General features: G+C 43.4%; 1 protein-coding gene across 5 annotated transcripts in view; it reads right to left on the bottom strand.

The window, feature by feature from the left end:
- opa1 (OPA1 mitochondrial dynamin like GTPase) overlaps window positions 1-14454 on the bottom strand; it is a 141583-nt gene that overhangs the window by 103064 nt on the left and 24065 nt on the right. For 3 of the 5 annotated variants that reach the window (XM_072474306.1, XM_072474305.1, XM_072474304.1), the window contains 6 exons: window positions 14012-14088; window positions 6776-6886; window positions 4623-4676; window positions 3173-3277; window positions 286-372; window positions 4-117 (listed from right to left, as the gene is read on the bottom strand). In XM_072474306.1, coding sequence (XP_072330407.1) covers window positions 4-117; window positions 286-372; window positions 3173-3277; window positions 4623-4676; window positions 6776-6886; window positions 14012-14088 — 548 coding nt within the window. The remainder of the gene's footprint in view (window positions 1-3; window positions 118-285; window positions 373-3172; window positions 3278-4622; window positions 4677-6775; window positions 6887-14011; window positions 14089-14454) is intronic. The other 2 variants (XM_072474308.1, XM_072474307.1) reach the window with 1 other exon arrangement.

The following is a 14454-nucleotide window of genomic DNA, read 5'->3' on the forward strand; positions in this document are numbered from 1 at the left end:
TACCTTGACAGGTGCACGAGTCATCATTTCACCAGATCCTCGAGGAAATATTCTAGCTTGAGCAATCATTTCCAGAACACTGGTCTTGCCAGCACTTTGATCTCCAACAACAACTACCTAGAAGAAAGTAACTTGCACCAATTAAAAGCAAAAATGTGGAAGTGGACATGAAAATCATTTGCAAACAAAGCTACATTTCTCAGTGTCAAACATGCTGTACACAACCAACTCTCAGTTGTTCTAGGATACTGGTTACATAATTAAAAACAACAATTTTCTGCTCACCCTTGGGAGATGGTCCTGAGTGTTGTAGTTGGAATCATAGTCCGATAGAATGTCCAATACTTCAGAATACAAGTCAATCAGGGACTTCTAGAAAAGGAAGAGTTCTTCCATTTAATGCACAAAATAATCTAATACAGCACATTAGAAATCATCATAAAAGTTAGCTGAGACAGTTGAGTAACTGGTCAACTCAGTACTTTCAAAAATATCTTATTTAACTTTCAGCCAACGTGCTCATATAATCAATGGCAATATCCCAGAATTCAGCTAAACTGGATGTCTGGACAACGGTGAATTCATTAAGGAAACTGTTATAACCTGCCTGCTTACCACTGGCTGGGGACTAATGGCAATCCCACAATCCTTGGGGAGTATGAGCTTCCCCAATGAAGGGGGCGGAGAAATCATTAGCAGATTCCCTGCATAAATAGAGCTGGCCAGTATAGAACCAGCTAGAGAGGAGTGAGCAGCAAGGGACTTACTGCTGCTGTTGTATATAATATGTAATTGTAAATAAATGTTATTTCTTTCTATTCTACAATTCGTGCTGGATTCTTCGTGGCCCTCACAAAAGAAACTCAACATTTGTCTGCAGGAGACCGATCATGTTTAACTAACTTGACTGAATTTTTTGATGAGGTAACTGATGTCTGGCAGGGGTAATACAGTTGATGTGGTGTATACGGATTTCCAAAAGGCATGTGTTATAAAGTATCACAAAACAAACTTGCCAGCAAATTTGCAAACGTTATTAAAGGAACAGTGTCAGTATGAGTACATTGAAAGGAAACAGAAAGAAGTGGTAAACTTAGTGTTAAGATCTCGGGGGTCAGTGCAAGGGCCATTAATGTTCTTCATAGATATTAATGACTTGGAGTGTACAGGGCATAATGTCAAAATTGGCAGATGACACAAAAGTCGGAAGTATTGCAAACTGTGAGAAGGATAGCGAAAGACTTCAGAGGACCGAGACAGGCTGGTGGAACTGGTAGATGAAATATAATAGACAAGTGTGAAGTGATATATTTTTGGTAGGAAGAACAAGGAGAGACAAGGCTACAATTCTAAAGGGGGTGCAGGAATAGAGACACAGAGACACCTGGGGGATTTTGGAGGGGGGGGGGGGGGGGCGTGTGTACGTACATATTGTAAAACGTAGCAGCGCAGTTTGAGGAAGTAGTTTAAAAGCTGTATGGGATCTTGGGTTTTATTATCGAGGCATAGAGTACAAAACAAGGAAGTTGTGATGGACCTTTACATAACATTGATTCAGCTTTAACTAGGGTAATGTGTCCCACTCTGGAAAGATGTGAAGAATTTGGGAGAGGGTGCAGAAACGATTTCCGAGAATGGTTTCAGGGGTGAGGAACTTAAGTTATATGAGAATAGACTGGCGACGTTAGGGTAGCTCTCCTTAGAGATTGTTGAAAGGAGATTTGAGAAATATGTTCAAAATCACGAGGGGTCTAGACAGAGTAGATAGAGAGAAATAGTTTGCTTTGGTGAAGGGCCGAGAACCGGAGAACACAGGTATAAGATGATGGCACTATAACCAAAGGCAACATGAAAAAATATTGTTTGTATGCAGCAAGAGATTAGGTTCTCAAATGTATTGACTGAGAGGGTGGTGGAAGCAGATTCAATTGTTGTTTTCAAAAGGGAATTGTAAAAACACTTAAAGACTTTAAAAAAAACATGCAAGGCTAGTGGAAAGTGGGACTAGTTGAATTGTTCTTGCAGAGAACCAACATGGAAAGTACAGGCTGAATGATCTCCTTCTGCAACCATTCTATAATTCTAAATTTCTGTAACATTCGTCAATCCAAATTTACTGAATTAATAATGATAAAGAGGGATTGAAATTAATTAATAAACTGTGCAGATTTCACACTACAGTAAAGGGAATAAAAGAGTTAAAACAAATGTTTAAAATTTAGTGTCATATTTTCACCTTCGATATAAAGTTGTGATCCTGTCATTACACTGAGCAGCTCTGAACTTGCTATCAGCTACAAGAACTAGCGGTGACTATTTCAACAGGAATAAGTTGGATCACCATCCATCTGGTGGAGGTACTAATCAGGATGCATCCAAGGGGAAACATTTTAATATTGGCCAGAGGAATAGTGGCTACGGAATAGGAAAAGCAGCACCTTGGGCCGAGCTGGTAGGGAGAAGGTGCTTAGTGAGGATACAGATGGAACCAAATGAAAATGAGCTTGAGCTCCCTAATTCTTTCATTTCACTACATCATTCTCTTCTACTCTGAGTGTAAATGCTGCTTCTCTGGCCCTTTATAAAAATATCCCCCGAAACCCAAGTGAGTTGAAGAATGAGGAAATAAAGTGAATATAGTATCAAAACTTTGCTATGTAGTCACCCTCTCAATAATCCACCGACTGAAAACAAATGAAGAAAGAGCAGCAATACAGAAATGTTGGCAAATTTAACCTAATCCCAAATATCACATTCAGAGACCAAGAGGAAAGAAATGTATGGATAAAGAATGCTTCATGCTTGGCTAAACAAGCAAACCAAAATCTTCCACAACTCCCGTGACAAAAGACTGATCTTAACACTAAGTTTCCATTATCCAGCTGCAGCCTTGAGCATCCTGCTGATGGTTTCACATTGTGGCATTTCAAACACACCATCACCCTCTGAACAACGAGTAAACTAGATTTTTATTTACTTGCAATCTAAACACCGTATGAAAAGTGTTGAACAGCAGGATTCCAAAACTATTGTTAGAAATGTTAAATATGGGGGACACTCTCATCATGAACTGTTCAGATATTGACTGCAAGTCAACTAAGCTTCTGGAATAGTGGTAAAATGTTTTATTTTCTAAATACTTCCATTCCCAGAACTGAAAACACATCTTCACCTTCATTTTCCGTAAGTGAATGCCTTTGTCATCTTTCTGTAGAGCTTGCTTTCGTAGCTCTTTATTTTCTTTCTCTAGACGTTCAAGGATTCGCTGATATTTCAGCTATAAAAAGGAATTAGAGAAAATGATAAACAGCAAATAATGCAATTCTTTCAAGCAAACCATAAATTCCGGTTAAACTTTAAAAGCAAAATATACCTTTTCAGTAACTGCACTTTGAAACTGAAATTGACGTTTCTTCTTCAATTTCATTGGACCAGAGTTGTCCAATACATTAACCACTAGCCATTATGACAAAACGGGAATCCGTATGCGGCTAATTATATTTTTGATTCATTAAAAAAAACGAGTAACAGATACTGTTATCGATCATTCACACCTGTGCAATTTAGCCATTTCTTGATATCATGGTAAGACAAAAAGTGGAGGTTTTTGATCGGATGTAGTTTACTGTTTTGTTTACTGCTATTGGTTATTTGCTAAAATGGTATGTAGCACAGGTCAAAAATCATACATCGGCACCTTGAAAGCATCAGGTTACATTGCATCATGGTCAGGCAGAATAATTACTCTAGTCCAGCAGATTAAAATATATCCCACCACTAACAAGCAGCTCCAACAGGTTACATCACAACAGAGCAAGCAGCATCCATAATTCACCAAAGATCCACCGATATCCTGTCCCACAGTTTTTCTTTCCTTATGTTTAAATCTCATTGGTTCAGTAGATCGACCATTTGGACCCAATGTTCATGAAGTTGCAGGTGCCCTATTGCCTCCCCATTATCAATTCATATTTTCAACAACTTGCAGTACAAAAATCCAATCTGAAGGAGGACGTAAAAATCCAATTCAAAGCCCTTGTCATGATACACAATACTCCAGCAATTTCCAGGCCACTGGATGTCTTGAAAATTCAACTTTACTAAGAAACTAATATGACTATTTCTCAATGATAATAAACTCTGTTTCATGTTTTCCCTTCCAGCTTCTACATCACTAGTTTGGAAGTATCAAACCTTGTGGAATTATTGACTCGTACTTGTTAAATCTGGAACATAATCTGACATGTCCTCAAGAGCAAGGCAAGGTTCTATCACCATACAATTTATAACTCTCATGGCCTAACAGCTTTGGATGGTCTTAAACAAATAACCGCTTCTGGAACATACTTGTGCCAATATTTATTGAAAGCTTTCTCTATCCTTTTCCTTAAAACATTCTTGGATCCAGCCTCAAGCCGAGTTTATAATAACTCTGAAAATAGTGCAATACCCCTCACATTTTAGATAAGTATGTCAATGGTGTCGCAGGTATAACTAGGATAATATCGTCACCAGCATTGCAAAAGGTTTGAAGTTAGAGTGAAATTATTTGTATTATAGCAGAGTATGCATGTTATTCAAAACTGGAAGTATATTTCGAGTTAAATATTCACATTCATTACCTGTGTGCGGAGAAGCTCTTCTTGCAGCTGTTCAGCTTTGTCCTTGTCCGATACCTGAAAAACAGTGAGGGAAATTAAACATGCAAACAAATGAAAACTGTTGGAAAAATGTTCTTAGGCATGGTAATTTCGACACTACAGAAAAGAAAATTCAACTGACAAGCAATATTTGTTTCATTTAATATCCTCGCAGCAAATTCAACTACACCACATCACAAATCTACCAAAATTGCACTCAAAACCTCAAAATTATAACCAAACTTTATTACAAACACCAGATATTTAAATCTCATTTATTACTTCTGTATAATATGGCGCTACAATTAAACTTCCTTATTACAAATTTGTGGATGTTACCACAGAGGTAGCAGGGGTTAATTTCATTGTGAGCCAGGTTCCCCTCTGAACTTTAGATCCAAGAAAAATGTTTTACACTGAGAGATATGTACTGTGAGTTGGTTATAAGTTTGCTCATACATTATTTAAACGTTGCAAAATTTCATTGAATATTTAACTGTTAGTAAACAATTAATTAAATAGCAATAATTATATAACTTGCGGTACTAGCATTTAACTGGCATTGTGGATCAGCTGCCTGGTGTGGAAACCGCTCAATTTTTATTTCCGCTGTTTCAATGGTCATGAAGATAAATGGGAATTCAGTTCGCCATGCCAGCTTTATGCCCAAATGGGAAGTTCAAAATCTACCCCCACGTTTTTTTGCACAATTAAATCTGTGTTTGCATTTTGTCAGAAAGATTATAAACATTTAGCCTAATTAATCTGAATTAGACATGTGACAAATACATATCTGATACACCATGAGGTTAGAATTTGACAAATGAAAAACTAGTTAAAATACAGGAGGTTGAAATTTTCAGAAGTGCAATTCTTCTCAAAAGTAACAATCAGCCTATAGATGACCTGTCAGTAAGTTTGCAAAAGTCAAATTAGTTGTAAGAGGTGCACTATATCAATTCCTGTCACGTGTGTTTTTACAGTAATGTTTGCTGAATTAACAGGTAGCATAGAGGGCTCGAAACTGGTCTGTACTTTTGGACTGTAGGTCAGGTACGGTACGGAGTAACAACAATGCAACGCAACCCAGGCCTAAAAATCTACAGCATGCAGAACTAGAAATTATTTCTACCTATCAACAAACTCACGACAGTTGGATGTCAGTTCATGAGCTTTACTTAAACTGTATTGAAACACGTCTGCATAAAAGGGGAACAAGATTTTTAACATCTTTGTTCCATCGTCCTTCATAATAAAATTAAAAAGACTGCCCTACAAAAAATGAATGGTAAAGCATATATATATTTCCATTTTACAAATCAAATAATTCAGTACTTTATCATTCAGACCTTTTCTAAATATGTAGAGATGAAGATAACTATAAAAAATGGCTCAGTATCTCAAACCAGATAGAATTAGAGTCTACAGCCAGAAACAGGCCTCTCAGTGCAACCAGCAGGTCTCTGTAGGTGTCTATGCTTCACTCCAGGATCCTACCAATCTTCTTTTACCTAACCCTGTCAGAATATCCTTCTATTCCTTTATATAGATGTAAACTAATTAGGTCAAACCATTAAACTGCAATGGTCAAAACGGTTGAACAAACTTAAACTACGTTTCTAAATAATGGATTCTCCCACTCTTGCTCCAAAAGGAATCAGTTTCCAAGTGAAACAATGTTTCACATTACAGTAACTAAATTCTCAATCATTTTTGCAATCAAAGACACGAGTTGCAACTTCTGGGCCATTTCAAACCTTGGTGGATGAGCTGGAACTGTATCCGCAAATTCATGTATAAATGCTAATTAAAATATGTTAGGAGTCTGTATAAAATAATGCAATTGAGTGCAGGTAATTTGTGAAAATGGGTCATAAACTTCATGAACACAATCCACAAATAACCAAATAATTAGTAAAATTGTTTGCACATATTTATAACAGCTCATTTCCAATGTATATTAAAAGATCTCCTGGGTTGTTCACAGATAGCCATTTCTCAATGAATTTTTTAAACAGTATTTCCTTTAATATGCAAAACTAATGAGCATTTCAAATATGCACAATATCCCTGAATGAAAATCACTGCCAAGGAATCAAGCTTTGGTTATCTCAAATGATGGTTCAATCTATCACCTTTCGTTTCTGTTGAGAGGAGCCAGAGTTTAACTGTTCGGCAACCCTGCGTGCTGCTTCTTCATGCTCCTGGATTTGCTGCTGGATTACAATGAGCTCCCCAAGCACACCCTTCATGAGTTTTCAATGGGTAAGGGAAAGCATTAGGGAGGAAAATAAAAAAAACACAACATAAAAGACAAATGAACACTTGGAAGGAATGGGAAAGCATGTAGTGCTTAATGAGCAAAGGACTGCTGCATTTGGTACCCATTAGTAAGGGATAAATGAGCTTAGCAAATCCAGTTTATAATACACCAATACTTAGGCTCAGACAAAAGAACTCCCTGAAAGTTATACCTAAACTGTTACAATACTTCCATCTTACATAATTTAAGTAATACAGTTACAGTAAAAACTTCCATTACCTATAACACCACAATGAACACAGAACAATTCTAACAGTGGGAAACAATACAATAATTACTAAAGTGTTATAATATTGAAGGTCTGTTTTAACCTGCATCATAGAAACCCTACAATGCAGAGGGAGCCCATTCGGTCCATCGAGTCTGCATTGACCCTTTGAATGAGCATCCCCACGTAGGCCCATTAACTTGCACATTCCTGGACACAAAAGGGGCAATTTTAGCTCGGCCAATTCACCTAACCCACACAGACACGGGAGAACGTGCAAACTCTACAGTCAACAAAGGCTGGAATTGAACGTGGATCCCTGGTGCTGTGAGGCAACAGTGCTAACCATTGCATTTTTGATCATAGGTAAAATACAGAGGGGTCATGTGACGTGTTCCAAATGCTGCTTGATAGCAAGCCTGGTTCAGTTGCAGTGGAAATGAGGCCCAAGACAAGAAACTTACTAAATACACACACCTGGGACAAAAGGCCAGGGACAGAAATGCAAACCAGTATAGATGCTTTGGCTCCAGATTTTTGGGCAGGGGAGAAAAACAGGAGGTTGAGTGCAGCCAGTAGAGAAGAAAGATTGCTCGACCTTTGTGAGTACCACAGCCAGATGAGAGACAAAAACAGTCTCCAGTCAAAGAGGTGCATCGTGCAGCCTTGTGTAAATTTCAGGAGATTTGTTCTGACACGGCCAAGGGGAAGAATCATTGTAGCAGGATGTACAGCTATTGGTGGTTTCAAGGATCTCTCTGAAAACAAGTGCATGGAGACCGTCACTCAAAGGGGGGAAATGGGAATACTTGAACTTATTGGAATGTGGGAATAACTATGAATGGTTCGCTAAAAGGATTTTAATTCCATGAACAGTGCGTTTGGTGATGAGTATACAAGGAGAATGTCAATTTCTGTAATTAAAAGTAAAAATTGCCTACAAAACAAAAATAGTGTTTTGTGAATAATTCTTCTTAATAATTTGTTACAGTGAAAGGTTTGAACATGAAATCTTGTTAGGTCATTCTTTCAGCTATTAACTGGAATAACTGGACGTTATTGGTAGAATATCATTAATAAGTTTGCAAAAGGTTGCAGTCCGATCAGCAGCATATCTTGGCAGCTTATTTGCCCTATAAAATATCTGCACAATGTAGCATACTTGAAAATTGTGTTTTTTCAGTTTTGTTTAGATTATGTAAAAATTGAAAAATATTAATAACCAACATTTAAAACAACCTCTGCAACTTAAACTATATAATGTGCGTAGTACACTGCATATGTGTCCTTCGTAAAAAAAAAAAGATAAGTAGAAAAACATACCAGCAACCATATTGCTTTCTGACTTGTCCTAGTATATACACTTCTACAAATAAACACACCCATAATTAAAGAGTTCTAAAAGAAATAACACTTCCCAGTACATTTTATCTTCTCATCAAAAGTTTCTTCCTCCACAGTTCTACCCTTCACACTTACCATCGCCTTAGCTCGAGTTACTATTCTTCCTCTCACCCTTCGGCACTATACAAATTCTGTGGCTCTCAATGCTACTCTTATGATTCCTTTACCCGGAGACTTCCGGTTGCGGCTATGCTGAGCTAAGTCGCACATTCGGCAGCTCCCGCCAGAAACAACGTTCGGGCTCTTTTAGGGGCCCCAGCGGTATTTGTTCGACGGTTCCCAGTGTGGGAAGGTGACAGTACGATTTCCCCGGCACTGTATAGATTGGACCAGGAGTGAAGCGGTGAAAAAAGTGATTTTGGTGCAAGTGCGAGGGAGGAAAACCAAGATGGCGGCGGGTGGAGACCAGGCAGCGTGGGCGCAGTGGTCGCAAGAGCAGCAGGAGTTTCTCAAGCGCTGCTTCACGGAATTGAAAGCAGAGCTGCTGGAGCCGATGAAGGCTTCGATCGACAAGCTGGTCGAGACCCAGAAGGCCCAAGGGGCGGCGATCCGGGCGGTGCGGCAGAAGGCCTCGGAGAATGAGGACGAGATATTGGGCCTGGCGGTGAAATGAAAAAAATCGCTTATTGTCACAAGTAGGCTTCAATTAAGTTACTGTGAAAAGCCCCTAGTCGCCACATTCCGGCCTCTTGTTCGGGGAGGTTGTTACGGGAATTGAACCGTGCTGCTGGCCTGCCTTCAAAGCCAGCGATTTAGCCCTGAGCTAAACAGCCCCTGCTGCAAGGGAGTGGCGCACGAGGCGCTGCATAAGAAATGGCAGGAGAAGTTCGAGGACATGGAGAATCGGTCGAGGAGGAAGAACCTGCGGATTCTGGGTCTCCATGAGGGAGTGGAGGGGTTGGATGCTGGAGCATATGTGGTCACGATGCTGTACACGTTGATGGGCGCGAGTGCCTTCCCGAGGCCCCTGGAGCTGGATGGGGCCCACCGAGTCCTGGCGAGGCCCAAGTCTAACGAGCCGCCACGAGTGGTATTGGTGCAGTTCTACCGCTTGGTGGACAGGGAGTGTGTCCTAAGATGGGCAAAAAAGGAGCGGAGCAGCAGGTGGGAGAATGCAGAGGTCCGTATATACCAGGACTGGAGCGCGGAGGTGGCCAAGAGGAGGGCCGGGTACAATCGGGCTAAGGTGGTTCTGCATCGGAAGGGGGTGAAATTTGGATGCTGCAGCCGGCGCGACTGTGGGTCACATTTAAGGACCGGCATCACTACTTTGTGACGCTGGAGGAAGCGTGGACCTATATCCAGGCCGAAAAGTTGGACACGGACTGAGGGTCGGTTGGGAGGGGATGTCGCGGGAGGGTTACTGTGCTTTGGGGGATGTTCTGTACTGTTTCCTTGGGTGCTGGGTGGGGTAGGGCGAAATGGTTCGAAGTGGAGGTTTTGAGAGAGAGTGTTGGCGCCGGTGGTTGGAAAGACGGGGCCCCGTTTGGGGGTGGGGGGGTGGGAGGAGAGATGGGAGGCCCAAGGTGGGGGAACTGGGATTAGGCCGCAAAAGGGAGCTGCGCCAGAGAGGGTGGGGCCGGTTTGATGGGAAGCGCGGGCTTTAACCCGTGCTAGGGAAGGAGGGGGGGGGGGCAAGGGCGGTGTTGAAGAGGAGCTCCTGCTGATGGACAGGAGGGGGGAGAAGACTACCACACTGGGGGGGGTCGATGGAGTGGCGAACCCTCCAGGCCGAGTTCGACCTGTTGACTACCAAGAAGGCAGAGGTGCAGTGGAGGAAAGCGCAAGGGGCTGTGTATGAGTACGGGGAGAAGGCTAGCCAGATGTTGGCATACCAGCTTCGGAAGCGGGAGGCAGCGAGGGAGATTGGGGGAGTTAGGAATAAAGGGGGGGAACACGGTGCGGAGTGCGGTGGGAATAAATGGGGTATTTAGAGACTTTTATGAGGGGCTGTACAGGTCTGAGCCCCCGACGGAGATGGGGGGGGGGGGGGGGATGCGTCGATTTTTGGATCGGCTGAGTTTCCCGAGGGTGGAGGAGGAGCAGGGGTTGGGCTGGGGGCACCGGCTGGAGGAGCTGACTAAGGGGCTGGGGAGTATGCAGGCGGGGAAGGCACCGGGGCCAGATGGGTTCCCGGTGAAATTTTACTGGAAGTACATGGACCTGCTGGGCCCTCTACTAGTGAGGATTTTCAATGAGGCGAGGGAGGGGGGGGGGGGGCCTAACCCCGACGATGTCCAGGGCGCTGATCTTGAAACGGGACAAGGACCCATTACAGTGTGGGTCATATAGGCCAATCTCACTCCTCAACGTGGACGCAAAACTGTTAGCGAAGGTGTTGGCTACCAGAATTGAGGACTGTGTCCCGGGGGTGATTCACGAGGACAGACGGGTTTTGTGAAGGGAAGGCAGCTGAACATCAATGTGCGGAGGCTCCTTAACGTCATCATGATGCCTGCAGTGGAGGGGGAAGCGGAGATAGTGGCGGCAATGGATGCGGAGAAGGCCTTCGATAGGGTGGAGTGGGGGTACCTTTGGGAAGTGTTGAGGAGGTTTGGGTTCGGGGAAGGGTTCATTAGTTGGGTTAGGCTACTTTACGAAGCCCCGGTGGCGAGTGTGGCCACAGATCGGAGGAGGTCGGAATACTTTCGGCTGTCCCGGGGGACGAGGCAGGGGTGCCCCCTATCCCCCATGCTATTTGCATTGGCAATTGAGCCTTTGGCTGTGGCTTTGAGGGAGTCCAGGAACTGGAGCGGGCTGGTCCGGGGGGACAGACGACGCCACCGGGTATTGTTGTATGCCGATGACCTGTTACTGTATGTGGCGGACCCAGTGGGGGGGGGGGATGCCGGAGGTGATGCAGATCCTCAGGGAGTTTGGGGACTTTTCCAGGTATAGGTTCAACGTGGGGAAGAGTGAGCTCTTCGTGGTAGACCCAGGGGACCAGGGAAGGGGGATAGACGAGCTTCCATTGAAGAGGACGGAAAGGAGTTTTCGGTACCTGGGGATCCAGGTGGCCAGGAGCTGGGGGCCCTACACAAGCTCAACTTGACGCGACTGGTGGAGCAGATGGAGGAGGAATTTGAAAGGTGGGATATGCTGCCACTCTCCCTGGCGGGTAGGGTGCAGTCGGTGAAAATGACGATGCTCCCGAGGTTCCATTTTGTATTCCAGTGCCTCCCCATCCTGATCCCAAAGGCCTTTTTTAAGTGGGTCAGCATGGGATTCGTTTGGGGCGAAAAAGACCCCGAGGGTGAGAAGGGTGTTTCTGGAACAGAGGAGGGTTAGCGTTGCCTAATCTGTGTGGGTACTACTGGGCTGCCAATGTGGCGATGATACGCAAGTGGGTAATGGAGGGGGAGGGGGCAGCGTGGAAGAGGCTGGAGATGGCGTGCTGTGTGGGCACGAGTCGGAGTGTGCTGGTGACAGCACCGCTGCCGCCCCCGCCGACAAGGTACACCACGAGTCCAGTGGTGGCGGTGACTTTGAAAAATTGGGGGCAGTGGAGACACCACAGGGGTGAGGGGCTTCGGTTTGGTCCCCGATCCGAGAGAACCATCGGTTCGTCCCGGGGAGAATGGATGGAGGTTTCCTGAGCTGGCACAGGGCAGGAATTAGAAGAATGGGGGACCTGTTTATAGATGCGAGCCTTGGGGAGCTGGAGGAAAAAGTCGGGCTTCCCCCCAGAAATGCCTTCAGCTACATGCAGGTAAGGGCGTTTGTAAGACGGCTGGTTAGGGAGTTCCCGCTGCTTCCAGCACGTAGGATCCAGGATAAGGTGCTCTCGGGGGGGTGGGTTGGACAAGGCAAGGTCTCTGCGATCTACCAGGAGATGCAGGAGGAGGAGACCTCGGTGGAGGAGCTAAAGGGCAAATGGGAGGAGGAGCTTGGGGAGGAGATAGACGAGGGTATGTGGGCGGACGCCCTGGGTAGGGTTAATTCTTCCTCCTCTTGCACCAGGCTTAGCCTGATACAATTTAAGGTTCTTCACAATTTAAGGTTCTTCACAGAGCGCACGACAGGGGCGAGGCTGAGCAGATTCTTTGGGGTGGTAAGACAGGTGTGTGAGGTGCTCGGGGAGCCCAGCAAATCACGCCCATATGTTCTGGGCGTGCCCGGTGCTGGATGGGTTCTGGAGGGGCGTTGCGAGGACGGTGTCGAAGGTGGTGATCACCCGGGTTAAGCCGAGCAGGGGGTTAGCACTATTTGGGGTATCAGACGAGCCGGGAGTGCAGGAGGCGAAAGAGGCCGGTATTCTGGCCTTTGCGTCCCTGGTAGCCCGGCAGAGGATTCTGCTACAGTGGAAAGATGCAAGGCCCCCAAGCATGGAAGCCTGGGTCAGCGACATGGCAGGATTCATTAAATTGGAGAGGGTAAAATTTGCCTTGAGAGGGTCTGTGCAAGGGTTCTTCAGGCGTTGGCAATCATTCCTAGACTTTCTAGGGCGGCATTAGGAGGTGGTCAGTAGCAGCAGCAACCCTGGGGGGGGGGGATCTGCTTTGTGTTTACTACTGTGGTTATTATTGCTTAATGGGGGGTTTGTATATTTGGGAATTTGTGATGTAGTTGTAAGATGTTTATTTATGTGGTCTTTGATTTTCTTTTTTCTGTAAGGGGGGTGGGGGTTTGTTGAAAATATGTAAAAAATTTGAATAAAAATATTGTTTTTCAAAAATGATTCCTTTACCCGCTACATCTGCGCTTTACTATCCATGTAATCTTTTAAATATTGTTGAGCCCTGTTGCTAACTGACAGCCACTTGGGGTTTTCCCACTATTAACATTCTCTACAAGCTTCACAGTGGGACATCAGCCTAGATTTCCAAAATATATAAAGGTTATCTATTGTTTGCAAAGTAGGGGAAAAGTATCTATTTCCTCTAACTGGCCACGTCATAAATTTGATATGTGCAATATTCATAGGAAAATTTGTCATTTATCAGTACCTCTCAATCATTGTTGTAATGTATCACCGTCCGAATTTGATTTGCATTTCAATTTAATGTTTAAATACAGATTAATCATATTATTATTGAAAAATGACAGACTTCACTTTTTAAGTTCTCATTTTAGGAAGATAGAAGAAGTAAAACACAAAACATAATTTTTAAAATTTCCTTATTTGGTGTTCTAAGCAGGTGAAGAAATCTGGTATTCTGTAAAAAAAACTCATCTGTAGAACAGAAATGTTTCATTGCTACAATTAAAGTTTCATTGAGACAATTAGAGCAACACAAGTTGAAAATGTGCTGGAATAAATTTCAAATTTGGCCACATTCTTTGTCCCACGTTTAACTTCCACAAAGTTTGTAACAATTGATGATTTTACTTGTTCTCAGTCACTCTATTTTTAAGGTGATCAAAATGCAAACTCTCATCATTCTATACTTAGGCGAATAATTGAAGAAATCAACTAGTTTCTAACTAGAAACTTGCCTTCTTATACTGTTTCCCATTGTTGTCAAAACCTTGAGTATCAGATGCTTTCATAGCAGTAGAATTTTCTGCAGAATCTGCAATAAACCACATAACAGTGGACTAACTTTTCCGACACATTAAACCAATGTGGATGTTGAATACCTAACAAATAATTACGTTTAAAGGAGGCAAAACAGCAGTGAGTAAAGATTCAAACAGCAATATTATTGAAATATTGATCCCCAAAGTGTGATGGAGCAGTCACAATGTTGGATAGATGGGAGAGATTGTGGGAAGGTGAGAGGGCTGGGGGAGCATGGAAGAGAAAAAGAAAGCAAGAATGTGGGACATCGCAGGGGAGAGACAAAGCAGATCATGGTATGTTAACTTGGACTGCCAAGGCAAAGTAGTTTGCCTGCTCCACCTAGCCCACACCTATCTGCTGCATCGGATTGTTCTTG

This window comes from Scyliorhinus torazame, chromosome 14 (genome assembly GCF_047496885.1).
Source record: "Scyliorhinus torazame isolate Kashiwa2021f chromosome 14, sScyTor2.1, whole genome shotgun sequence".
In the NCBI taxonomy this organism is placed as follows: domain Eukaryota; kingdom Metazoa; phylum Chordata; class Chondrichthyes; order Carcharhiniformes; family Scyliorhinidae; genus Scyliorhinus; species Scyliorhinus torazame.